This window comes from Paramormyrops kingsleyae, chromosome 7, assembly GCF_048594095.1.
Source record: "Paramormyrops kingsleyae isolate MSU_618 chromosome 7, PKINGS_0.4, whole genome shotgun sequence".
NCBI classification, from domain to species: Eukaryota; Metazoa; Chordata; class Actinopteri; order Osteoglossiformes; family Mormyridae; genus Paramormyrops; species Paramormyrops kingsleyae.
Window position 1 is genome coordinate 11601434 of NC_132803.1, and position 27605 is coordinate 11629038.

Here is a 27605-nt window from a genome sequence, read left to right on the forward strand (position 1 = left end):
GCTGAAAGGTAGTGGCACAGGGAAGGTGCTGATATCCTCAGGAGAGGAGAACATTTCTACACTGGCCACCTTCAGCATGGTTTTTTTCTAGGGAAGGACAAAAGGTCAACGGGTCAGAGGTGAAATCAGGAGGCAACCAACTGCTCAGACTTGGTGGACGAATGTGACGCCATGTCGGTTCTGATCCGTCTCCATAGCCCAAGGAGGCTGGCAAAGGACCTGAGGAGGACCCTGCGTGTGCCCTTCACACAGCCACCACTCAACTGGTTCTTTGTTGTGGCAACCCATGACGGATGGCAGCCCGGTCAACCTGTCCGAAAAACATGATGACATCAATGGGCAATCAGCAACTCAGCAAAAACGGACCGGGCAGAGTTGACCGACCCTAACCTCTGACCTTTACCCTCCCCATGTCAACGCTAGACCACAACTAACCAAGAGTTCACAGGAAGTCAAGAGGCTTCAACAGAAGCCATTAATGTGTAAATTGAAAACAAAAAAAAGAGTTGCTATGTGATCCCGTGAAGAAGCGGAACATTTTCCAGAAAGTTCTTAAGCAAGAGAAGAGCAAACAGTGCGAGTTGCAGGAGATGAACAGATCCCACTATTCTGACAGGGCTCTGAGAGTCTAGGAAAACGACCATCAGGAACGAGCGACCGTGACCTCGGCCAGGCCAGCTGGAGTCCTTACAAAGCGTAAAAAAAATGTATGCAATAAGCCGAAGGCTTTGGCTGCATTGCGGCTCTCTGTCACCCGCAATGTGTTCTGGAGTCAAAACGTTTTTCGCATGGTGTGTAACTCACTGTCTGTGCAGGTACCTCATGCCCCAGCGCACTGATCTCTCTGGGAGGTCAGCGTTTCTTACACAGTCTTCTCACATTTCACAGAAACACTGAAAGCTATTACTCTAGGACTTTCATTCACCCAGACGCAAAATCGATGAAGTAAATTATTTAGACTGTGTTTTGTTTCACCTCACACCGTAATGATGTCAGAACTAAAACAAAAATGGCTTTTGGCTGTTCAGGGTCATGCAAGAGACACACGCGCCCATGAAGACTGGCTTTGCTGTCCCCAATAGCTTGGGAACGTGGTATCTTTGGGTGATGATTGGCTGATTGGGATCAAAACTCAATGATTGGCTTATAAAACAGTCCGTGTTTAGTATAACTGCATGCACAGCAATGTAACACTGGCGCAACATGATATCGCTGAAAATGGAAGGAAGTTGCCCCACAGAGGTTGCTGAGGATACGGTCCACACTTAGAGAGCAAAAGTCCAGGTTAAGCTCAATTCAGGGCAGGTCCAGCACCTTGTTGTTGATCACAGGAGGGGAGACAGACGTCCTGCCCACCCCCATGGGCTCAAACGAGACGGCCAGACCCGCCACACGGTCCTTCCCCGCTGGCTTCCGCTGACACGCGCTGCTAAGAGTTTTCCGCTAACACGCTCATTCTTTTGAAGTCCCTTTTAACAGCACAATTACACACCCCCCCCAGACAGTAGACTCACTTCTCACCTTTTTAATAAGCCACTCAGAGAGCAGCACTTGCTTCCCTGCCCCCTAAAGGGCCACAGCTCTCCCATAAATCCTGTCTCTGTGCCGTAGGGACAGGAGACCCAGCCCGTCCTCACTGCCACTGCCCACGCGCCAGCTCTGGCCTTTCATGCTCAGTGATTCAGGTGTGACTAGATGCTTATGTGGCCGCTCGGGGCGAGACGTCGTCTCTCTTGGTGGGGAGTGAATACAGACCGTCATATACAGAAGGGGGCTTCAATCACCCCAGCCCAGCTTCCTGGAGCCCCTCCCCTACTGCCTCTCCCTTTATCCTACCCTTCTTAAAGAACCATGTCATTAATATTATGGTTCCATCTGCTCAAAAATCCACTTGAGGCATCTGTTTTAGTTTAGGCTCTTGGGGGCCTGGCGTGGGCCTCGTTGGGAGGCCTGATCTCCAGAGCGATACCCGTTGTCTCAGGAGCGCAACCATGGTGCGTGTGCGGCGGGAGGGAGCGGATGTCCTGGGTCTCAGCCCCCCCCCCCCCCGGCGTGAGACACAGACGAGAAGAAGAGCAAATGTGGCTTTGCCCGCCGATGTGGTGATTAAGAATCTGCATTCGGGAGCAGACCCCAGGCAGGAGCTGCTGGGGAATGAATTTTTAATTAGTAATTACATGCCACTACGAACACAACTATACAGAAAATTAAAGGGGAAAAAAATGACAGCTATACGGTCATGTCTGGAGCCGGGTAATTTACTGAGTAAACCATGTGTAGGAAATTTGCTTACGTGGGGAGTAGCAAGCGTCTGTGTCCTGGGGCTGCCTGGGTACCAAACAAAAACACCCACACGTCTTGGATCGGGCTGTTTATACCTGATCATTTAGGGCCTGGGTGGCGGTACGCCTGCAAATTGGCCACGCGTGATCTGGGGAAGCAATGCCCCACGCAGAGGGCCAGTCTGAGACCAGCTCTGAAGTCCCAGCACGGGAGAGCAGAGCATCTACTTGGAATGAGGAGGGTCCCCTCTCAGCACACGCTCGGCCCCGGACTTTGCCAGACTTGGCCGTTCGAGTTCGAGGACAGAGACAGGGCTTTGACAGAAGCACAGCCTGAACTCCTATTCAAGCAGATTCTGCTTGAGTCCGCACTGCCACCTAGTGGCAGATAGGTGTACTTTGCCATGTCACACAAAATACAGGATTCTAACGGAGTTTAAATAATGCAAATGACTTGATAATTTTAGGTGTTTCGGGTTCATTCTGATGTGCATTTGCTGATGGTGTGGGTCCATCAGACTGAGAAAATATACACGGATAAAACAATTATTTGCTGTGGGCAAACTGTCCACCACACAGACGCAAAAGCAGGGCTAAGGTAGCAGGAGCCGTCACAGGGTCACAAGTCTTCCATGACCTTGGAAAAAGACTTTAATGAGTGACAGGAAGTGGGCTTTAAATATACAGTGGGTGAGGAGAACATGCAGAAAGGAGGGTCAGGGTGCAGGTACACCCCACCCTGGGGGGCCGCAGAATCTCCAAAACCAAAAGGGACGACATCAAAACAGAACCGAGACCCCAATATCTTTGCTATGGGAGACATTTACAGGAAATCAGTGGGACGTCGCTGAGCTGACAGGTATAGGCCAGGAACAGGAGAAGCGGAGGAGTTCCCCACATCGCACTGCCTCTAGAGGAGCAGCAGAGGGCGGCCTGGAGCCCAGAGTTATAAATATCCTCCTGTTTTTAAGGATTTTAATGATTTCCACCTGCCACACAAGTAAGGGGAAAAACATGGAATGGAGCCTGTTCTGAATGCACACGTGATTTCCAGTCACCTGGTACTGCTAATAGGCTAACAAGGCACTGAGGGGTCAGCAGCAGCACTGTGACAAACCAGGGGGCCCAGTAGCCCAAAGAAAGTCAGCAGGACATGTGCTGGACTTCAACCGAGCAAAGCGCAAGGCCAAGGCGGGGGGGGGGGGGCGCAAATCAGAACATGCAGCACTCCAGGGCGACATACAGAGAGTCGCTCCGGGACTCGACAGGAACACGCCACACGCCAATTGGGTTGGAGACTTTTATTGTTGAAAAGGGCGATTAGAAAAGCAGAGTAACAAATTCCTCCTCTATTACAAAGTCATTATAAAAAAGAACAAAGCAGAAATCATGCAGCACACAGCTTCCCTGCCCTGAGGAAACACACAGGACTCGTCCAGCACCATGGGGCCCTAAGCTCTGGCACCGCAGCGACACGGGGCTCGGCTACCAAACGGGGATGCCGATACCAGAGAGGGATGATTATTCATCTTAATACAGGAGGGGAAACCTCAGTCATTCCCATATACTCAGACACATCTCATTCACTTCCATATGTTGAGGGAACTGCTTTGATTTAACGCCCTGAGTGACACGTGCTTTCGTTTGGGGTAACAAGTGCGAAACACCTCCTGCAGATGGTGGAGGGAGCTGTGAGGGTGAGCCGCGTTCCTCGGGAAGAGAGAAGCCCCCCATCCCCGGGGAGGGGCCCGTTGTGTGTGGCCCCGAGGCTCAGGTGTCTGCACGGCGAAGGCAGCCCTTGTCATGCCTCTTAAATTCCAGCTTGGGATACAGAGAAAATGTCGAGGAGTTGGCCACCCAGTAGCCTTGCATGGGAAAAAGTGCCATCGGCCCCGGAGGACCGGGATTGACGAGGTTTAAGAATCTGGCCCACACCCAAGGAAACACGAGGTTTAAGAATCTGGCCCACACCCAAGGAAATAACCATCAAGTGAGGGTTCAGGATTAGGTTTGGATAAGCCTAATCTTAACCCTAACCCAGGGAGATGATAACCTAGTGAGGGCTAGGATTTGGATTCAGGTAGGAAGATAGCGGGAGTTTGATCTAGACAGAGCTGCTCCTTCTGACATCATTTCCTGTTCCCTGTCCCCGATATTTAAGAAATACAAATACACAAAATCCCAGATGCTGAGAGGGAGATGGAGGTATCACCAGGCCACATCATGGGGACAACCATCAAAACGTCATCATTCAGGAACTACTGATCAGAGAACGTAAATAAAGATGGAAACTGGCACCCCCTGCTGGTAGCAGGCAGGCACACTGTCACTTCACCTACAAATACAAATGCTGCAAAGTCTAAAAGGATTTAAAAAAAATACAGCTATGCCGTTTGCTTTTTATAAAGGTTTGTGCAGCTTTAACACATGCATACTGGAAAAATATACCATAAATGTAAACTCTAATAGAACAGTAAGTGAAATAAGAAAACATGCAGTTATATCACCAACATTAGCTGCACTGTTAAACCATCAAAAAATAAATTATTTGTGAAAATTCAAGGATTCCAAAATGATGTCACAAGTACCCAATTAACACTGATAACTGCAATACAGCAACACTTCCCAACCCTGCTCAGTCACTGGAAATGTGCGAGCTGATGACTGGTTTACTGACACACTGATCATAAGCATGAAGTGTCCTGCCTGGATTCGGTGTAGACCCATTCCCACCTGTATATAGGGACTCCGGGCTGGGCCAATCACATGTCTGCACTGGATTCTGCCCTAAGGTCTGTTTAGACCTCGGGTTCTGTAGCCTGTATGTGGCTGAGCTGTGGTTCTGGTGGGATACTCTTTGAGCGCAGAAATCGGGGGACAGGTGGTACAGTCCTTCTGCTGGACCCTCAGTCTGAAGGATCCACTGTGCCAGCTCCGCCCTCCAGGGATTCATTTGGTCTCTGTGGGGATCTTGCACATCATCAGGATTTGCTTCAGGGCCTTCTGGACATCTTCATCCATCTGGCCCTGCAGGGGATTAGAAGAACCAGGTCATGGTTTGTCTTGCCCTCATGGAGCAAAGTGGCCTGGGGGAGTCACACTGTAACATGGGCCCCGATAAACCACACGATATTGAGATGAGGCCCCACCTGTACGGCGTACAAAAGATGCATCCTGTAGACAGAGATGACCTCATGGTGCTGCTTCTTACACTCCTGCAGAGAAATGGACAGGCTCACTGGGCACGCTCAGACGGACAGACCCACTGGGCACGCTCAGACGGACAGGCTCACTGGGCACGCTCAGACGGACAGACCCCACTGGGCACGCTCAGACGGACAGACCCACTGGGCACGCTCAGACGGACAGACCCCACTGGGCACGCTCAGACGGACAGACCCACTGGGCACGCTCAGACGGACAGGCTCACTGGGCACGCTCAGACGGACAGACCCACTGGGCACGCTCAGACGGACAGACCCCACTGGGCACGCTCAGACGGACAGACCCACTGGGCACGCTCAGACGGACAGGCTCACTGGGCACGCTCAGACGGACAGACCCACTGGGCACGCTCAGACGGACAGACCCCACTGGGCACGCTCAGACGGACAGACCCACTGGGCACGCTCAGACGGACAGACGGACAGACCCACTGGGCACGCTCAGACGGACAGACCCACTGGGCACGCTCAGACGGACAGGCTCACTGGGCACGCTCAGACGGACAGGCTCACTGGGCACGCTCAGACGGACAGGCTCACTGGGCACGCTCAGACGCTCAGACGGACAGACCCACTGGGCACGCTCAGACGGACAGACGGACAGACCCACTGGGCACGCTCAGACGGACAGGCTCACTGGGCATGCTCAGACGGACAGGCTCACTGGGCACGCTCAGACGGACAGGCTCACTGGGCACGCTCAGATGGACAATAGCCGATGGGCCCCTGACTCACCGCAAGCTGCAGCTGTAGCTGCCGGATCTGCTGCTGCAGCGAATCCACCTGCTGATTCTGCCTCTTGGGGGCACCGCTGGCGTAGGACAGCTGCGACAGGCTGTTGAGCGCCTCCTTCAGCTTGCTCACCTCCCGGGTCAGCTCCTCAATCTGGGTGGGAGGGACACCAGCCCCCATTAACGTTAAGAGCTGCCACACCTCCCCCCATCCCCAACCCCAACCCCAGACCTAGATGAAGTGTCTGTGGGCAGTCAGGGCACCTTTCTGTTCTTCTCGCGCTCAGAGCTCAGTAATGCCTCCACGCGCTTCTTCTGCTCAGCGAGGGCTTCCTGGACCTCCGCATACTGGCTGCAGAGCTCAACCTTCTGCTGCTCCTCGCTGTTAGCCAGGCTCTGCCTCGCCTGCTGCTCCTCCTTGAGGTGCTGCCAGGCCTCCGCCACCTCCAGTGCCATCTCGTCCTGCTTGCGCAGGGCCTCATGCAGCAGCTGCGTCAGCCGTGCCACCTCCGCCTCCAGCGCCTGCCTCCCGGCCGAGTCTCCTGCTGTCGCCTGCTTCTCTGCAGCCAGCTGCTCTTGCAGGACTCCAACCTGCTCAGTCTTCCGAGTAAGCTGCTCCCGCAGGCCCGCCACCTGCTCCTCCAGCCCCTTGATGGCGCTCCCCAGGGAGGACACCACCTGCGTGTGGTCAGCCATGGGCACTGAGCTGCGTGCCAGGACCTCCGCCTCACGTTTCAGCAGGCCCAGCTGCTCCAGCGCCTTCTGGTAACGGACTTCCACCTGGGCTCCGGAGGCCCTCACCTCCTCCAGCTGGCTCTCTAGCTGCTGTAGCTGCGACTCCTCGGCCCGCTGGGCCTCCAGCTTCCCGTGGGCCTCACTGTAGGAGTGCGAGAGCTCCACCAGGCGGTGCTGCAGCCCGTCAATCACCTGGCTCAGCTCTGCCTTCATCTCCTCAAAGTCTCTGGCGGCTGCCTCCACAGAGACAGTGCCCTTCAGCGCCTCCTGCAGGATGTTGATCTCCTCCTGGGCCTCCCTGTTACGCTCCATTAGTAAGGCCTTCTCCTGGCTGTTGGCCTCCATCAGCTGGTTGCAGGAACGCTTCAGCTTCTCCTGCTCCAGGGCTCCATCCCTTTCCTGCTCTGTCCGCACGCGTGCCAGCTCCACCTGCAGCTCATGCACCTCCTGCTCCAGCAACTTCCTGGACTCCAATGGGTCCCCCTGCGACCCCGCCCCCACTCCAGTGTCCTCCGAGGAAGGAGGGAGGCAGGATTTCAGCACACAGTTCTCTTGCACGGACTCCCTCAGCTCAGCCTGGAGTCTCTGCACCTCCTCCTTCAGACATTGCACCTCCTCCTCAGTTGTGTCCTTAACGGCCCTGTCTCTCTTGGGGCTGGCCTCCAGCAGGGAGCCCTCTCTCACATCCTCGGCCTCTACGGCTGCTGTCTGCTCGAGGTCCGCACGGGTAGAGTGGTAGGAGGCGTTGGAGTCTATGCTGTTGGGGCGAGAGTCCTCCAGAGTCTTTTCAGCCTGGGGAGATGAATGTTTCTGAAGATAAGGGACAGACAACATGAACAGAGGATAGGCCCTTCAGATGGTCACTTAATCAGGGTCTAAATGGGACTAAAGGTCAGTGTGCAGCATCTGAGCTGGGGGTTGATGCTAACCTTTAGCGTGTGTGCCAGCTGCTGGTTCTCCAGAGATAGGGCTGCCACCTTAGCCTGAAGAGCCGACAGCTGGGCCTGCTCCTCTGACCCGGCCTGGCCAAACAACACAAAAGTACCATGGGTCACCATCAGCACCGGAAATGCTGCGGCTGAGTCAAACCGGGGCGTCTAAGTGGCGCTCACCCTGACATGGCTCTTCACCGTCATCTGCCTCAGGTCTTCGATCGTCTCCAGCAACACAAGCTTCTCCTCCCTGAGTCTCTCCACCTCCTCCTTCAGATCAGCGTTAATAAGCTCGGCTGCCTGGTGGGGGTCAGACAGACATGATGAGAAGGTCATGCCCAGACACGGACCGCCTTGGGCCACTCCTGCCCCACAGGCCATGCTGCCCACCTTGTAGCTGAATCTTTGGGAGGTGTCGCTCTTGCCAGATGGTGGCGTTTGGGAGGGGGTCAAGTAGGGTGGAGAAGCTACATCAGTGGACTGAAAAATCGCAGTAGAAAAGCATGTCAGATGGCAGGCCTCTGCTGCCGGCAGGCCTGCATTCGGCAGAGGAGCCCGGGATCATCGACACGCATCACCAGGGTTACCTGAACAGGGCTCAAAAGCGGAGGAGGCGGTGCCTTCCGTTTCTTGGGGGTGGAGCTTCTGTCCTCACCTATCCGAGTCACCTGATCATGCTGGACGGAGGATGGAAACGACAATGAAACGAAGGACAGAACCGTGTCTTTAGTCAGGTCCAATAAAACCAAGAACAGCAAACAATACTAAAGGCCAGTAATAATAACCACAGATGTCTGGGGGTAGCTAGACTGCCTTGTGGCCGCAGACAGCATGGAGCTGTGTCTCTGGGCAGGAGGCATGCAGTCCACTTATTCATATCTTTGTGGGGATTCTCCATTTCCTAAGGATAAGCCTTATCTCAAAAGCAAGGACCCAAAATGAAAAAAACCCTACCCAGCCTCAACCTTAACTATAAGTAGCCAAACAAAATACAAGCCTTTTGGCATTTTTAGTTTTTTGATTTTTTTTTAATTGAGGTTACTCATGTGGGGACCGAAAACTGTCCTTACAAGGTAAAAAGTTGCAGTTTTTCAGCATATTGTGGAGAAATCTGGAAATCTGTGTTCATTTAAAAAACTCACTCTCTCTCTCTCACACACACACACACAATTCCAGTTTAGCTGTGACTCAGGCCACACTAATCACAGACACTGTAATGAGCAGCGCAGACTGAGGCCAGTCCCCCGAAACAGGCTGTCATTTCAGTGACACACCCGCCTGGAGATGAGTCACCACAGGCTGTCTCTCGGGGACAGTAAACACTGGCTCTCTCAGCAGAAAGGCAGTCAGGTGAACGGCCATCTTACCTGGACAGCTCTGCCAGGCTGGGAATCTGTTTCAGAAGAACAGAAAGACGGTCAGACCAGACACTCACAGACCCCACAATAAAGACAGACATTAAAACAGACATTAATAACGGCAGCTGAGCCAACATCCTGGAATGCTAGTGTGAATAAACAGCCATTATCTCTTTATTATTATCCTAGATGCCAAATTATGTACAATAAAAAATTCTGTCACATACTTGCTGAAAGAATCAGCTGTAGGGGGCAGTATTTGACAAGGTAACCATTCTATCCACAAGGGGGCACTCATCACACAGAAACATTAATAAGTTGATGCTAAGTTCATCGATAAGTCAAAACTTTTGCTCTGAGTAGAACTAAGACTTAGGAGCAGCCAGTCAGCTGACAGGAAGCTGACAAAATGCGAACAGGTTATGCAACTGGGCACCATAAGACACCAGTGAAGGTGGGGCTGTCTGAAGACCTCCGAAGACTTTCGCACCCGTGTCCGACTTGTCCGCTTGGAGGGCACTGGTGAGGAGGGTCTGGAGCTCTAGACTGCTGGCGTAATGAAGGACATTGTGACCTAGGGCGTCCGCCACCATCAGGTCTGCACCATGCTGTACCAGGACCTCCACAGTGGCCAAGCTGCTGCTCTCACTGGCCAACATGACTGCCGTGCTGCAAAGCAGTCGTCATCGTCATCATCATCATCATCAGTCCACCATCCCTCCTCGCTTTCACAATATAGATAAACTAAGAGAACTTTCACCAATCACCTCTCACCTACAGCACGGCTGCCGGAAGAGGTGTTTACACAGTGTATGTGTGTGTTAGCTTAGTCTGCGGGGGTGTCTCAGTCAGATACTGCATACGGCAAGGACTGTGCGTGTGTGTGTGTGTGTGTGTGTGTGTGTGTGTGCGCGCATTTTACATTGTGGAGACATTTGCAAAACTTTTGACGCTGTGGAGAGCATTTTTTTCGGTCCCCAAAAGGGCAAACTCAATTTTATAAAACTTTGCAACTGCGATCAAGAAACTAAAAATGCCGAGAGTTTTATATTTTGCATGGTTATTTATGGTTAAGGTTATGGCTGGTCGCCATGTTGGGATTAGGGTTTTGCCCATAGACATGACTGGAGAGTCCCCACAAAGATATGAATATGTGTACTGTGCGTAATGCGTGTAGGTGTGCGTGCTTGTGGCAGCACAGTGCATGTTCTGTAAATAACTGCCCGTGGGTGTCGGCGTGTGGGATCGCAGGGAAACATGCATGTGTTTGTGTCTGGACTCAGCTTTGGGCAAGTTCTTCAGAGAGGATTCTGGGAACATGTTACATCAAACATCAAAGGGTAGCAGCTTTCACAGCGTCACCCCTATGTCACCTGTCACATGTTCTCACATGTCGGGGGGGGGCATACGGCCCCCAGACTGGCGTGTGCCTCCCTTACCAGCCGCTCCTGTCGCGCAAGTTGACGTCAGCCCCCGCCTCTAGGAGACTGCAACAGGCCTCAGTGTGGGCATGGCAGGCAGACAGGTGCAGCGCCGTGCGACCCTCCTGGCAGAGGAGGGCAGGGCAGAGTCACACTCTCTATTCTCGCACGCTTACTCACACTGGCTGCCAGATTCCCCGTCGTGCAAGACAGCGGGAAAAATGTACAAAACGCTGATTTTTTTTTTTTAAATTAGCAAGTGATGTTTGGATAAAGGGGGTGAGTCAGATCAAAAGCAGGGTGGCGCTTTTCTACCAGCAGAGGAGGTGTGGCCATGGGGCTCGGGACCAGACCCCCCCCATCCCCCATTGGTCCCAGTCCAAGCTCCAGGTCACACTGGTCCCAGTCCAGCGCGGCTAATGATGATAATGAACATCAGCAAAAAGGCCAAACACTTCCTTGTGGATTTTGGCAACCATCGTCCCCCCGCACCCCCCGCCAGCGTGACCGGGACTGACGGACGCCTTGGAAGGGCCGCGGTCCGACTCGGCCAAGACCCTGAGGAGCAATTTAACCCTCAGTCTGTCAGAAAATAAACATTCAAAGTCACTCTGGGCTTTAAAAGCACTAGCAGGCACACAGAGTCTGTGTGTGTGTGTGTGTCTCAGTGAGTGACACAGAGCGTTCTCTGAGGCTGGGTTAGGGCAACTAAAAGTCAGGGAACTGCAATGTTTCCAGGGTAACGGAAAGACCCAGGAAGGGGTCAGGGCCAGACAGTGAACAGGGCACCAGGCTGCGTCAGCTGGAGAGCGCCATCATCACAGCTATGCCCCACACAGCCCACAGGGGGCGCTGCACAGCTCTCACACATGTGCCCCCTGGATACCGACCAGCCCATAACTGGGAGATCGGCAGAAACCCGAGCCGTGGAGGCCCAGACGGGCCAGACCGTGTACTGACCAGGCTCGGCTGATCTCGCTGCCTTAAACAGGCAGAAAAAGCAGCAGGACAAAAATAGAAAAGCAACTCCCTGCCTGTCGGGGGTGGGGGGGGGCAACACATTCATGAGATATCTATGCTATTTCAGGTTAAGTGACAGAGGTGAAGAGCCCCCAGGCATTCCTGACAACCCACAGGGTGCCCCCCCTTATCCAAACAGTGTCAGAGCGCGACCTCCTCTTACAACCCCACCCCCCCGCCCCTCGAGCTGCACTTGGCACAGAGCAGATCGAGCGCTGGCCGGTTCGGCCCCCTCATTCAAACACACAAAAATCGGCTCCACATGTAGCCTTGGGGCTGCTTCACCCCCCCCCCCCGACCTGCACACAGGAGGTTGTTATGCCTACCTGTTTCCATGGTAACTGGGATTATCTGTCCCATCTTAACCAAACCTTTTCCATTTACCGTAATCTTCTGACCACACAGCCAGCCCCCCCCCCCCAACACACACACTTTAAAGCACCAAAGCCCATTAGGGTGATAACCATGCAGCCCCGTAGACATCGGCACATTACGTCACCGGGGACGTGTCGGCTTACCGCGTCCGGGAGATTGACGGGACACCGGCACTCGCACAGCAGCTGAATGATGGGGGCGCTCCCACTGATGGCTGTGAACAGGGCAGGGACGTCGTGAGCACAGGGCTTCTGACCTACATGGCAGCACCCCCCACCCCAGGAACCCACCCTACCTGCGTGATGGAGGGCCGTCCTTCCGGAGCCATCCACCACATCCACTGCGCACTTACTCTGTAAGTAGGAGAGAGACGGGATTGGACACTGCGCTCATCATTTCCACAGCCGTACACACACTGAGGATCTCTGGTCACGTGTCCCAACAATACACACTAATCGGCAGGCCACTGTAATCAGCTTGGATGTAGAGCCCGTCTCACAGTCTTACGAAACTCCCAGCATGCTCTGCTTCAGCGGTGCTGCGTTTTCTCTGGGAAAGCACAGCGAGGGGGCGAAATGAGGCCCGGACCAGAACTCTCACCTGGAGCAGCTTTTTGATGCACTCCGGATGGCTGTGTTTGGCAGCAAGCTGTAAAGCACTAAAACCTGAAATCAACAAATAGAAGAGGAACTAGCCAATGAAGGGCGGGCAGAGAATTCCCAGAAAGGGGGGCAGGGCCAGACAGACAATACTGGCATATCCATATAAGGCCAAGACAACATCTGATTTCACAATGAATGTATGAATGAATGAATGAATGAATGAATGGGGTCAGAGCCTACCTGAAGCATCAGTCACTGAGGTGTCAACGCCATGGGCCAAGATGGCTGCCAGGCACTCAGCCTGCCCCCTGGCGGCAGCCACATGCAGACTGGTGAGAGAGCGGGGAACCATGAGCAGAAAGGCATTGGGGGATGGTCCGAAGTGCCACCTTGCGGCTGCCCCGTGCCATACTCACGCCGACTTGCCATCTCCACCCAGCTTGATGGCGCTGGCCCCCTTCTTGGCCAGCAGCGAGGTCACCTTCTCGGCCTCCCCCTGCTCCACAGCCACTAGGAGCCGGTCGTCATTTTTGCTCCATTCGTGAGTCTGCAGAGAGGACCCCGGAGAGGGGATGTTACTGCGCCTCACAGACAGCCAGACGGCACAACTGCAATAAGCTTATTGAGAAGCCGCCCAGTGCGTGGTGGAAAACTGTCTGTCTCTGAGCTTCAGAACCCTCGTCTCCCCTGGAGTCTGCAAAAAAGCACCAACCCCTTATAGCTTCTCAAACCACCACGGGAGGGCCATCCAAAAGCAGAACAGTGTGAGCATAACAGCCCCACCTGCTGGGTCCCCCCAGGGGGTACCTTTAAGGAAACGCCCCCCCCCAGGGATGCTAACTAACAGCTCCCGGAAAGCACAGTGGCCCTCGGCCATTGGGTTTCACTTAGAAACAGGGTTGCCGTATGTCTCATGAGTGGAGCAGAGTTGGACCACGTACTCCTCGGGCCAAAATGGTCAACGCATCAGAAGGTGGTGAAAATTAGTCCTGAGCACATGCAGCACAGTGGCCCTCGTCCAGCTGTGAGAGATCCAGGTAAACCCGAGAAAGCGATTTGGCATCACAGACAAAACAAAGTAAAAACAAACAGCGTCAGAGGAAAACAAACTGAAACAGATGAGATGGGCTATAATTACACTTAATTAGGCCTGACAGCAACCCAGTTATGAAATTATGACAACAGGAGGGTGATAAAGGTAATTACGCCTTTGTTATACAATACTGCCTTGCATAAGCAAAACTGGCTGCCTTGAGGTTTCCTCACATTTAACAAGGTTTGTGAAGACAAAGAAATGCACACAGTGCATTTACATGGGGGTCATCTGTGCCCCGTGCGAGATTACATTACATGCCAGGAGAGCCAACTTCTCCAGTTGAGTCCCCATGGAGTCCCAGTCACTCATATTATCAACACATATGACTATGAGAAGCAGGGAAAATGAAGGCAGCCTACTCCAATCTGAACCCAATCCCACCCTCCTTTTAGGGAGAGTCTGACCCCAACATCTTGTTCCCTTCAAGTAGAGTCCAATCCCAACTCCTTGTTCCCTTTAGGGGGAGTCCGATCCCAACCCCTTGTTCCCTTTAGGGGGAGTCTGACCCCAACCCCTTGTTCCCTTCAGGTAGAGTCCGACCCCAACACCTTGTTCCCTTCAGGTAGAGTCCGACCCCAACACCTTGTTCCCTTTAGGGGGAGTCTGACCCCAACCCCTTGTTCCCTTTAGGGGGAGTCTGACCCCAACCCCTTATTCCCTTTAGGGGGAGTCTGACCCCAACCCCTTGTTCCCTTCAGGTAGAGTCTGACCCCAACCCCTTATTCCCTTTAGGGAGAGTCTGACCCCAACACCTTGTTCCCTTCAGGTAGAGTCCGACCCCAACACCTTGTTCCCTTCAAGTAGAGTCTGACCACAACACCTTGTTCCCTTTAGGGAGAGTCTGACCACAACACCTTGTTCCCTTTAGGGAGAGTCTGACCACAACACCTTGTTCCCTTTAGGGAGAGTCTGACCACAACACCTTGTTCCCTTTAGGGAGAGTCTGACCACAACACCTTGTTCCCTTTAGGGAGAGTCTGACCACAACACCTTGTTCCCTTTAGGGAGAGTCTGACCCCAACACCTTGTTCCCTTTAGGGAGAGTTCGACGCCGACCCCTTGTTCCCTTTAGGGCGAGTCCAACCCTTTTCTCACAGTCGCAGCTTTGCTGAGCCAACAGAAACCGTAGCACCTGAGCTGGTCCTGGAAGCATTTCAGTGGCGGAAAAACCCCATGTTTGTGGTTCGGTGTCCCACTTGTCCTGCAAAACCCGACTCAAGGTATTTCAGGGTCCGTGGCTCCATCATCAGCTGATGAGGAACCCAGGACATCAGGCTCCTTCCACAGGGCCCCAGTGCCGGCTGGCCCGTACGTCCTCCTCAAAACCAGTCATCTTCGGGCTACAGTCAGTCAAAGATGGAGGGAGGATGCCATAAACCCAAAGAAACAGCACAATGGCACAGATTAAATCCCAAAGACTCCAGATCTATGGAACACATTACAACGAAAAATACCATCAGCAAGTAGGCCTGTTACCTTGGGTAGCAGCTGGTGACCAGTCCCTGTTATCACTCTGCTCTCTGATACCGAGAATCTGCATCCTGCCTACTGTACAGCTCCACAGCTCCCCCCCCCCCCCCCCCAAGGTCAGTCAGGGTTATAGAAAAACACCACCCCTAAATACATGTGGAACGCATGGCTGAAATAACCACCCCAACCCCACCCCCCGCCACATTCCTCTCAGCTAACGACGATCACAGATGTGCATATAAAAATCTGGGTTATACTTCGGGCACATCATTAAAATGAACTGTTTCCACCTTTCCGGCACAAAAATACAACAATACATTTTGCGGGCTCCTCCTCCTACCCCACAGGGCTAGCCCAAGGCTCTCTGCGGGGCCAGTGTTACCTCACCAGCAACACCAGTGACTCTGCCCTCCCCCATAAATCCCCTTTCCTTATGTGCCGGCATCACCCGGACAGCACCAAGACCGATGCCTGGACCGGGACGGAGCTACAGTTGAGGTTCGAGGCCTTGCTCAAGGGCCCAGATATGACGATTATTCTGCTGACACAGGCAGAGATACCAAACCAGGTGGTGCCAGAACATTCCAGAAAATAGTAGACAGACCCACAGCAGGCCAACCCCCCCTCCCAAGCCATTTCAGGCATAAGGGGCCAATGGACATGGATTCACGACACATTTCCCAGATTCGCTGGGGCGCAACTGTGAGGAGAAGTTATCTGAGGAGAAGCAGGCCAGTAGGGTCACAGCCTGAGAAACTTCACACCGATTCACTGGAGCTCCTCTTCTTACAAGGCCACACACACATAGACAGCATGCACTGTGAGTCTGAGTCTGCCTCATCGCTTTTATTTACATAAGCAAAACACGTGGCAGAGACCGGTGGATGTGCACCTCACTGCCACAGCAGGGATGGGCTTAGAATGTATGACTTGAAAGGTGTGGTTCCGTCTTGCAGGTTAACCATGTTGACCTTCTGGCCTGGGACTAGGCCAACTGCGCTGCCTGCCCTCTAAGGGAGTCTACGTTCCATTTCCTGTCTGAACACGGAAAACAGGGGCAGCTGACCTTCCTCTCCCCTTCCTGTCGGCCATCTGACGCCACACCAACGCACACCTCCTGCGTCACCAACGTGCACACACTTCTGCTGGAGCGCAAGGGTCCCGCTGAGTCACATCTAGCCTTGGCACGGGGCCTCGAGGGTCACTTGACCATGACTCGGCGCCCTCTGTGGGTGAAGGCCTCGCCCAGCAATGAGAAGTTGTGTTATCTCTGGCAATAAGCAGGACAGGGGTGGTGGGGGGGGGGAGGGGTCACCGGAAAGGCCCATTTCAGTCAGTCAGACAGACAGACAGACAGACAGAGACAGAGACAGACATTGCTTTACCATTAACGTTGCAAAGGCTGTAACTGGTGGGTGAGAGAGGTCGTTCCAGCTGTAGCTGATGACAAAGATGATGATGTTGTTGATGGTAAAACGACATCGCAGCCACCGCACGCAGGGCTCCATCTGGGGCTGAAGCAGCTTTCTGGGCATTTTCATTACTTCTCTGTCCGGCACGTGGCGAGTAGTGGGTGTTAACACCACCAACGCCAACACGAGCACAGGCCAGCGTGTTAGTCAGAGGGGCCACCGCCAGTGACGGACTGCGGCTCGCCCGCTAGCACCGAGCAGGTGGGTCGCAGGGGGGGGTATCGACTCAGATGGGCTCCCTGGGGGGCGGGGGGGGAGTGATTCTTCTGCCCTTTTCCCCAAGAAAGAGTTTGCTCCTCCCTAATCTCATTAAAAGATTCTGAGCAGCTTGGAGAGACAGAAAGCAGCTTGGGGGGGGTGGAGGTGGGCTTCAGGGACCGTACTCCTGAAACTCTGAGCCTTCGTGTTGAAAAACACCCTTCAGAGCCCCCCAGGCAGTAGCTTTGACTCACCCCAGGGTGTGACGCCCTCCCCGGGGCCCGACGTGTCCCGTCAGCCTGGGTGCTGTATCATAAACACAAGGACCCAGGACCTCCAGCATTGAAACGGCCTTCAAACGGCGACACCGGCCCCCCCTCAACGTTCCTGTCCGCCCATTAGGGTGAGAGCCAGACCCCTTTCACCCGGGAATCCACAGAGCGCAGAGCGACATCACGGTTACCACCCAAGGCAATGTTTACGGTGCACCATACCCCCCGTTACGAGAGTGCCGCACGGGTGAGACGACATCGGGCTGACAGGAAATTAGAGGGTGTGCCCACAATCACAAACACTGGCATCACCACGTAACCACACATAAGGGAGATGAGCCCCCCCAAATACCATCGCACGCAGCCCCCACTGCGGGACACAAACATTCTTCACCACTTTCCGCTGCTCTGCGCCTGGACTGATCCAATGAGGCCCACATGCTTCTGTGTCCGGGAGTAAAAATAGCTCATACAGCAAACTTCCTGCAACGGGAATAACTCTCCGCGTCTATAAATAAGGGCCACTCGACTTTTAACACGCTCAGGGTTTCCAAAACACTGCATACCCCTCCCCTGGTGTGCGGAGTGGGGATAAAATAGCCGATCAGCACCATGCGCCAAAGCTGACACCACGCCAGTATCCGCTGAGCCCAGCCCGTCTGCTTCTGGTTCCGAACCCGGCTCCGTCGGGACGACACGGCCACTGCTCCAGAAGTCCGCACAGAGGAGACTGCTGGTACCAAACAACAACTACTGCATGCTGGGATATGGACCACGCCGTACATGCAGAGCGTGCCAAGTCCATCTGGTTATGGATCCTACCTGCTGGGACAGGAGCTGTACTGGGAGGTCTGGGAGCAGTACAGATAGGAGCTGAGGGCTTTTCAACATCAGCCCCCCCCCCACAGAGCACAGCTGGGCCCCCTCAGCCATCGGACAAGCAGCAGCACCGCTGACGTCTCTCCGGAAACACAGATGAAACCCAAAACCCAAAAGTGCAGCCGCCAAATGAGGCCCACATGGCTGCTAGAGACAAAGAGATACCGGGGGCCCCGTCCCACATGCTCACTACTGAGGGGGTAAGTAAGGGGGGAGCTCTGGGCTCGCAACTGCCCCGGGTCACCCCCCCACTGCCATCTTGATTTAGTACAGCCTTTATGGAGTCACGCACGGTCCTACTGTATAACCACAGTCATGAGAGACCTCTACTTCAGCAAAAAGTTTCTTGCTCCTGCCCCCAGGACAGTTGGAGCCCCCTGGGGGTGAAGGTCACTGGGGGAAGGAGCCATGACACAGAAGTGTGAAGAGGGGAGGCCAGCGGCTTAGCGGTTAAGATGCTGCGACCAGGCGGTCGTCGGCTCTAATCCTGAGGGTGTTCTGTGTTGCGGCTCTGCGCTCAGCAATTAACCCGGATTTCGGAGAGAAGCGTGTGGCCGGCCTGGTCCAGCACGTGACAGCCAGGCACTCCGGGCTCCTCCAGGAAAGCTCTGCCTAATCCCACGGGCCGACTCCCGCCCCAAGCCCCTGCTTCGCTGCCGTTCATCCGCTTTGTGTGTCCAGCTGTATGCACCCCCCCACACACACACCATCTCCTCTGTGATTGGCTCTCCTGATTATGCATGCTTGCCTGCCAGCCTCTGATTGGATACTGCAGAAAGCTGGGCCCAGTTGGAGCCTTGGGATTGGTCTGGGCGTTCGCCATTCAGAAGTTCTCGCCCAATAGGTTTGTTTGACCTGAAAGGCTTTGGGTGATCCTGCTTGCCAGTGGATGCCAAGTCGCCTTTTATATGGGAGATTCATGTTTAAAAACAGAGTGGAGGCGATTCTGATGCACACAAACACTCTCTCTCTCACACAGATGCTAATTCCGGGGAGTGAAGTCCCTCAGCCGTGCCGATAAAGGCTCTTTGTTAGGCCTGACAGTCCGGCCCATTGTGCTCCAGGAGAACCCACATCGGGCTTAAAAATGATGTCCTTGGGGGCAGTAAATCTCCGGCCGGATCAATAGCAGAGCCTCACTTCGGGACGCAGTTGGGGGAACGTCTCGCTTCCAGGGACCTGTGGCCCCCACTGAAGAACAGCTCTGTCTGGGGGGCGACCCCCACTAATGCAACGTTTCCGTGGAAACGCCATCCCCCTGCCCCTAAAGCCCGACTGCTTGGGCTCTTGTGTAAGCGAACACCCGCCCCACCACAAGCACCACCACCACCGCCTCCAGCTCTGCTGGGAAACCAAGGAACAAACCAAGGAACTGCTGTGGGGTTAGAACACAAGACTAGAGATAGACACAAATCAAGACTAGTCTTTCACCCACAGTGCCAAGGGATGGCCTGTGCATTGACACAGTTGGCCCTGCAGGGATACGGATGGCCCCCGAGGATGGCCCCTGCAGTGATACGGATGGCCCCTGCAGTGATACAGATGGCCCCTGCAGTGATACGGATGGCCCGTGCAGTGACACAGTTGGCCCTGCGGGGACACGGATGGCCCCTGCAGGAGCGACTGTCCAAGGAACACGTGAGGAAAATGTCAGGACAGGAGAGCGGATGGAGGCAATTACAGCAGGGACAGACAGAGCAGGAGACGCACCTGGTCTAGGGTGGGGGAGGGGGGGTGGGGCTGGATAAGCTTTGCTAGAGCCAGCACAGCCACCTCAGCCAGAATGTAAAACTGGTTAGACAAACTCAGACCATGGGGTTCATCCGTCAGTTCCTGGGCCTGGGCTGGAAGTGTCATCCTTACACCCAAAGCTGACGCTCAGAGATTCAGTCAGTCCCCTGACCGATAATCGAATGGAAATTGAAGATTAGCATTTTTACACACAAATAATTTATCCGGTTGTTAAAGCTGACCTTAACCTAACAGTACTTTCTAGTCCTCTAGTAAATCAAAGGCCCCATACGGATACAACCAAAAGATTCATCCAGAATGTTCTACCAGTAGCATCTGGAATAAACGTTTGGAAAAAGATTCATCTGCTCATGGGGACTCCCCTCTCCATCTGAAACACACACACACACACAAACACACACACACACACACACTGACAGACACACATGCACAAAAAGCATGGCCATTGCAGTAACAAACATCTTAATCCATTTTAAGATCCAGTTTTCCCGGCAGAGACTGAATGCCAGAATGTGACTCTCACACCAATGCTGATGTTTATTTTCCACTAGCCAAGTCATTAAGAGAAGCACGCGAGACACGTTTATGAGGAGATGCCATGACGGGGTAAAGTACACCAGTGAGTCCTGGTACGAGGGGCGAACCACAGCCGCTCCACCGTACACAACCTGCTTTACCTAGGAAGGTTAGCCACCCGCAGCACCCCCCACTGTGCCTGCTACCCCCACGCTCCAGCTAGTTTAATCAGTGTCAGAAGTTTCCTGGCCACAAAAACCACAATTGTAAGGCAAAGACAATGGCAGAGCAGAAGAGGCACCACGGAGCTGCCGGGATGTCAGTGTCGCAATCACAGGCCCGACTATGCTAGAACCTCAGGCCGGGCAGACCCCACGCACGAGGGCCAGCGCCGGGCAGACCCCACGCACGAGGGCCAGCGCCGGGCAGACCCCACGCACGAGGGCCAGCGCCGGGCAGACCCCACGCACGAGGGCCAGCGCCGGGCAGACCCCACGCACGAGGGGGGACCGTCAGCCATTCGCATCTCTCTCTGCCGTCGGCGTGTGAGGACACTAAATAAATCTGCTTTTAAACACGTTTATTTACAGGAACAACTGTGAGCTTCCCAAGATAGCAGGTGTGTAATTTTCAAATCATATGCTATTCACAGGTGACATGAATATAATTACTGCATTATAATTATAATGACGGTTTACAATATTCTTTACAATCTTCCACTTCATGCCAAGTAGAACTAGCTGGTTACTGAGCTGGTGACATAAACTACCAATCATTTCAGTTGAGTGCTACCATTATGGTAAAAGTCTGTCAGAGCAGACAGTGAAGTGCATTTGACTAAAATGTTAATTAAATATCTTTTACAATAATCTGGACCTGAACAGTAAGGTGCCACGGGCATTTTTATGGATATGATACGTGCTCATCTTTACACTGCTTTTCCACGATAACTCTTTGCACTGACCATGTATTTAAAATACCATAAAGTAATTATTCATGGACCCAGAAAGTCTGAACATATTAACTCCCAAAACAGCACTCGACTTGCAGCTCAGTTAGGGGAGACTGAGCACGATCAAAAAAATAAGTTTAAAATAACGAAGCGAGGTCAATTTCAGCACTCCAGAGCCAAAACGTCACCAGCCACTCAGTGCTAATTCACACCTAATAAACCGCCCCCAAAACAGACATGCATGCCACAGAGGGCAGGCTGCATTCTTGGACGAGTCCGGAGTGCGGCAAACAAGAGGGCAGATCATGTTCTGTTGGATCAAAACAGATTCTGAAAACAATTACAAGCGCCGACCCAGATGGAAAATAGACTCCGACTGGGCCTTGTTTTGAAAATGAAGAGAAAGACCAGGTTGTTGAAGTGGGATTTGAAAGCCCCGTCCCCGCTGGGCAATGTGCTCAAAATCAGGGACCCAGGCTGTTCTGGACCACCAGGACCTGGAGGAACTCCCAGCTCCGACTGGCCCAGCTCCAAACCCCTGCATCATTCAGACGGGCTATCCTGCAGCCAACGGTCTGAAGAACACAATGAATACCCCTCCGTTCACCACGCAAATGCCACTTTGCAACACGGCTAATTACCCCCACACCGCTGCCAAGTGGGCAAAACAGTCCTTCAATCGAGCGGCGGCTTTGGATCCGTGGCACCAGCAAACTACCGAGTGATTCCTGGCAGCAGACAGACTCCAGAGTCGGAGACGTGGAGGAATAGCCGTGAGAGGGCATTGGAGTCATGATGCCGACTGCGTTACAGAGCACCGGGCATCGGCAGAACACACGGCAGAGAGAGGCACGGCTTGCAATAAGTAAACAGAGCAGATAATACTGTATTTACACAAACACTGGAAACCTAAAGTGCCTTGTGTGTCAAAGCTGCCTGCATGCTACAACAGAGAGACAGAGACAGAGAGACAGAGACAGAGTGACAGAGACAGAGAGCTACATGGGGGGAGAAACAGGGCTGCGACCCAGCAGGGGCAAGGAGACGTCCCAAGGACCAGGGTACCAAATCACAGATACTGTGATGTAACTTAAGAGGGAGAAACAGCCCAACACAAAGGCAGACAGATGGACTCCGTTTTCCCCAAACCAGGAGGTGTGAATCCTACATCTCCACTGGGGAGATACAGATCCCTGATTTCACGCAACAGGAACCAGCGCCGAGCAGCACTGATCCCACTGCTGGGAATGCAGCAGACAGACCTCAATTCCCCCGAAAGTTTCCAAACCCATCTGTCTATGTCTACCAAACCTCATCCGGCGTTTCCGGATTCAGATTTAAAATGCCACGTCACTGTAAAATGGCCCCTTTGATTACTGCGCCTGGATGTAGACCACGCCAGGATGCAGACCGGGCCGGGATGGACCACAGAACCGCTGTGGTTTGAAAGGAACGCACAGTGAGTGCATCCAGGCAACGTGCATCTGAGGGTGATACCCCATCACTACGACGCCATTGGTGGCTTTATGCCTGGTTTGGTTATTACTCGTTTGTTTGGGATCCTCAGGGTTGTTTGGGTCCACGGTTACCTGACCAATTCCCATCAAATTTCAAGTAGATGGCAGTACAGCACATAAACAATCTCAACCAGAAGCTACTCAAGACAAAGCAGCAGAGTCCCCCAGCACGGCTGCTGTGTCCATCACATGCCTAGAAACCGAGGAAAAGGGAAGAGAGATTCGAGCAAATCTGAGGAGGGGACAGAAGCCAACAGACAGCTGGCCTGTGTAAATCTGATTACACTTCCCCATGCAATAGGAACAAAGGACGAAGACGCAGTCAAGAAAAGCCACTTTCTCAAAAGACCTAACATTTAAACTCAGGCTGTCTCACTGCCATGGCATTTAATGAGCATTTATAAAACTCCTTTGGGAAGGGGGAGTGTGTGGAGGAGGGTCAGGCTGAAGGTCACTTCCTGTCTGTGTCAGAGTACTGCTGGCGTCTGGAAACACACCCCCCCCCCCTCCCCAAACACAGACACAGAATGCTAATCCATCATTTTACACCCAAAAGTACAACTGCAGAAAGTAGTTTAAAATATGTAACTTGCATTTGCTTAAAATCATTGCAAAAATGCAAAGATACAGTTTACTGTACTGGTGAAAATCTGAAGCCAACTCGATCCAGCTTGTGCAGTGTGTGGGGGGACTGAATGGCGGGGAGCCAGAACCAGGACTAAGCGTCAGAGAAAAAAAACAGGAACGTGAGCCCAGCACAGCCAGAACCGGGACCAAGACAAAGAACAGGAACATGAGCCCAGCACAACCAGAACCAGGACCGAGCATCAGAAAAGAACAGGAACGTGAGCCCAGCACAATCAGAAAAGGGACCGAGCGTTGGAAAAAGAACAGGAACATGAACTTGTAACAGGCAGAACCAGGACCTGAATGTGAATGTTAGCCTGGCGCAAGCAGAACTGGGACTGAAAAGAACAGGAATGTAATCCTAGAGCAGCCAGAACCGGGACCAAGCATTGGAAAAAGAACAGGAACATGAGTTTGGCACAGGCAGAACCAGGAATTAGCCTTGGAAAAGAATGGTGAACGTAAGCCCAGCACAGCCAGAACCGGGACTGCAGCAGCTGACGGGTGCAAAGAGCAAGAACGACAAGCAGGAAAAGACAGATAAAATTCAGACATGATGAGGAGCTGAAGTATTATTCAGCAAGGGGCTGCTGCACAAATGTCAAGCGACAAACAGGAATAACTAATAATAATGTGTTTGGAGCCCCCACACCCACACGCCCCCCCGCCAGCATGGATTTGTTATGCAGAGCCAGTGTGCTTGCAGAGGCGGTCTTGGTCTATAACATCTTTACATAATTCATCTGCACGGCCAGGATTTCCTAAAATTACCCGCAGTACAGCATGTGTGCACGGTTTGCCAGCCGTGACGGGCCGCCATCCCACCAGAACGCACTGCAGCGCCGCCCCCGGCGCCCACGTAGCGCTGCGGTTTGGGTCGGGCCGTGCACCGCTTCCTGATGGAGCAGCAGGCTATGGTGGGGGCGGCCCGGGGAATTGGGGATGACTGACCCCCCTTCTGTGCCCCTATTACAGCAGACGATGGCCTGCCTCAAGTTTATTCCCCAAAAAGGTCTGCAAGAGGCTCTCTTCCAGAGGGAGAAGCTTAAAGGAAGGAGATTTCGGGAAACAGGGAACACAAAGCACTGCGGCACGATTCCTGCACACTTAGTCACTGTGCTACACCTACACATCTGTGCTCCAGCCAGATGCATCATCAGTCCAACCCGTGAGGCTCACCCGAGGCAGGGTGACAAAGGCGGACCATGGATGGAGCAGATGGAGCGAGTGGGGGCAGCTCTAAAGGCAGAGAGAGATGCGAATGGCTGACGGTCCCCCCATGCAGATGACAGCGGACAGCTGCCCGATGATGACAGCATACAGCCGGCAGAGCGCAGTGAACATGACGAGCAACAGGACCTGAATCAGAGCCCATGCATTTTACGTACTGCCCCCCTCCCCCCCTCAGTCCAATATCACTCAGTCCCCTTGCCATAGTCTCAATAGCCTGACAGTAACAAAATAAGCCCCCAACCCCCATCGGTGTGGGCTGTTCCAATGGTGGGCGGATAACCCCACCCAGCCTCCTCCCAGTGTCAATATAAACATCTGACATTCGAGTGGCACCGTCACGCTTTACTGGTTCGGAGCCGCTCGACACGGACCCGGGGCGGCCCAGCCCCTCCGCTCAGGCCCGGCGGACGGCTGCCGATGGCCCCGCAGACAGTGAGATGAGTCACTTCCCCTGAAGTTTCCTGGCAAGTCCCAGCTTGGGAGCGACCAGTGTGTTATTCCTCCTGGGAGGTTCTGACCACCGGGGGGGTGGGGGGGCACAGGGCCAAACTGGGGGAAACATACAGAACCAAGTCGCACACTGTGACAGGGAAGAAGGTGCCCCAGCATCTCAGCCTGAGGGAAGCTTCACCAGGAGGGCGACTGTGATCACCCTCCCCCCCCCCCCACCCCCCCCCACCCCCCCACCCATGTCCTCCACACGAACGGTCGTCACCATAACGCCGCGCAAACCAAACCACCTCTGCCGTGTTCCCGCCGGTCATGTGACCCCGACGGTCCGGCTGATAATTACAGTGCACTTCCTGATTAGGTTTACACGATCCAGATTCCGAGCGCTGCTCCAAAGACGGGGGCCGCGAGGCTTTCTTTAAGTGTCTGCTCTGTTTTTCGTACTTCGCTCTGTGAAGTGTGATCGGCAGAGAGGCGCCAGGCTTAGCAGACCCCGATCTCACATGGCATTCTTAGCGCGTCAACCCCGCTGGACCGGCGCCCTCCCTCTACCGGGGTGGGCTGGCGATTAAGGGCCATGATTACGGAGCTGCTGGCAAGGGATGGCGTGCCTGCCCCCCCGCTCCTCCAGTATGAAGAGCTGATCCATGCTCTGTTCGACTCCCCAACCAAGTCACACTGGGCTAAACCGCTAGCCCTGTCACCCATCGGATACTGGTGCGAGAGTGCTTGTGGTATGTTTGTGGCTAGCTTTACAGCACAGAATTAGTTGCGGATCGAGGTGCTCATTACCTGGCAAGTTATATGATTTTGGGAAAGCTAAACACACAGGACAGGGAGAAACAGGGACTCTGACTTCAAAACCTCAACCTGTCAAACAGGCTATGTGACATGTAACCTGTGAGACACCTGGTCACTATGGATGGTAATGACGTCCCGGAAAGGGACAGTGGCAGCAGACTCTCCGCAGCCATAATCACAATGGCAAGGTCCTCAGGCAGGCATTCTTAGCCATTCCCTCCACAAATCCCCTGTCTTTTGAGTGAGGAATCTGAGAACCCTCTTACCCCTGAAGAGCTTCACTTCGGAGTAGCTGGAATACTTGCACGGATCACTTGAAGTAAAGGCAATAACACAGGGGCATCCAATTAATCCCCCAACTCCGACCCAAGCGCACACCACCCACCCACCCACCCACCTACCCTCCCCCCCGATCATGGACAATACAGTACTCACGTCGCTCTTCCTGAACTTTGCTTTAAGGCTCTTCATGTCGGTCCATACAGCTCACACAGCGTCTGGAACAATCTGCGTGCCATAAAAAAAAAAAAAAAAAAAGTTTTTTTTCCTTGCGAGGGGCCATGACGTGTCCAGGCGGGACAAGCACCAGCTCTGTGCGTGATTAATGTAACCCCATTCGGACTGGAGATATGCGCTTCTGGAAACAGCACCGGGCAGGAAGCGCCCTGTCCGGGCACCGTGCGATCGTCTCTGTCCGTGTGCATGCAACCACGCTACTTTTAATGACTTAAAACAACTTTTACCCACTTTATCCATCTCCAAGAGACACGCCTATCCCCCAGCCAACATAGAGATACGGACACCTCACCCAGATCAGCCCAGTGTGCATGACTCCGGACACCCTAAAAACCCTAAAATAAGTCGGCTGAGTCGGAACCGACGGCCAGGCGGTGAGGTGGACCGTGCCGAGCCGTGACAGCGCGCACATATACCGTCTACAGCAGCTAACTCGTGTACCGGGCGATCACACGGTGCACGGCGCGCCATTACCGCACAGGAGCGGTAACTCGGACTAAAACACCCAGAAGACCTTTGTCTAATGGTGCCCGGAGCTGAGCTGGGACAAAAAAGCCCTACTGATCCCCCGATTCGTGACACGGGCTGCACACTTACCGGCTTCACGGAAAGTTACGCGGCCGGAGGATCGGCGCGGCGGGACCTGTTGAGTGTCTTCTCCTCTCCGCTCCTGTACTTCTCTCCGTGGACACTGAGTGCCCAGGAGCGCTGAGCCGGCCTGCCGTGCCGCGATGGCTTCGCCGCCCGCGAGGGTGACGTCAGTCGCATATCGCCCCGCCCCCAGCACCGCCCCCGCACCGCCCCCAATGAGGTGAACCTGAGTCAGTACATGCATCGCACCATCGGCGGACCAGCAAGCACAGGTACTGTTACTTGCTTCGCTCTCTCCAACTTTATCCACTGAAAAACGACTCAACGATTTCTCAATTTCCACACTGCAAAAATATTCCACTGTCGTGTCAAAAGAAACATACGTAGCATTTGTAAATCCAGTAAAATAATTACCTAATAATTAACACAGAGTTTATTATTATTTATAGGAAAATATCATTATTAGGATGATGATAATAATAATAATAATAATAATAATAATAATAAAAGTTACATTAGTTTGGTATATAAAAGACAGTGAAGCTCTCAGTAAATTACAAGCACATCTGTATTCTGTATAAAC

General features: G+C 53.5%; 1 protein-coding gene across 2 annotated transcripts; it reads right to left on the minus strand.

Annotated features, from left to right (window-relative positions):
* Positions 1–3568: 3568 nt before the first annotated feature.
* Positions 3569–27189, minus strand: rai14 (retinoic acid induced 14). Of its 2 annotated transcripts, none has more exons than XM_023808478.2 (18): positions 27029–27189; positions 26351–26422; positions 13097–13227; positions 12921–13009; positions 12679–12743; positions 12374–12431; positions 12222–12292; positions 10702–10808; positions 9753–9931; positions 9272–9297; positions 8492–8581; positions 8295–8384; positions 8085–8204; positions 7902–7994; positions 6502–7764; positions 6242–6391; positions 5432–5497; positions 3569–5309 (listed from the first exon to the last, which is right to left on the minus strand). In XM_023808478.2, the coding sequence occupies exons 2-18, from the start codon at positions 26384–26386 to the stop codon at positions 5232–5234; spliced, it is 2712 nt and encodes a 903-aa protein (XP_023664246.2). In that variant the 5' UTR covers positions 26387–26422; positions 27029–27189; the 3' UTR covers positions 3569–5231. The 2 variants fall into 2 exon arrangements, with proteins under 2 accessions (XP_023664246.2, XP_023664245.2); XM_023808477.2 differs by having other exon boundaries at positions 6502–7782.
* Positions 27190–27605: the final 416 nt, after the last annotated feature.

What these genes read in the sequence shown, in the direction of transcription:
- rai14 (XM_023808477.2), bottom strand. Translation starts at nt 26,386, where the DNA reads ATGAAGAGCCTTAAAGCAAAGTTCAGGAAGAGCGAC. An exon ending in AGCGGACAAGTCGGACACGG is followed by an intron (nt 9,298 to 9,752) that starts GTGCGAAAGTCT and finishes CTTCTGAAACAG; the next exon opens with ATTCCCAGCCTGGCAGAGCT. An exon ending in CCCAAAGATTCAGCTACAAG is followed by an intron (nt 8,205 to 8,294) that starts GTGGGCAGCATG and finishes GACCCCCACCAG; the next exon opens with GCAGCCGAGCTTATTAACGC.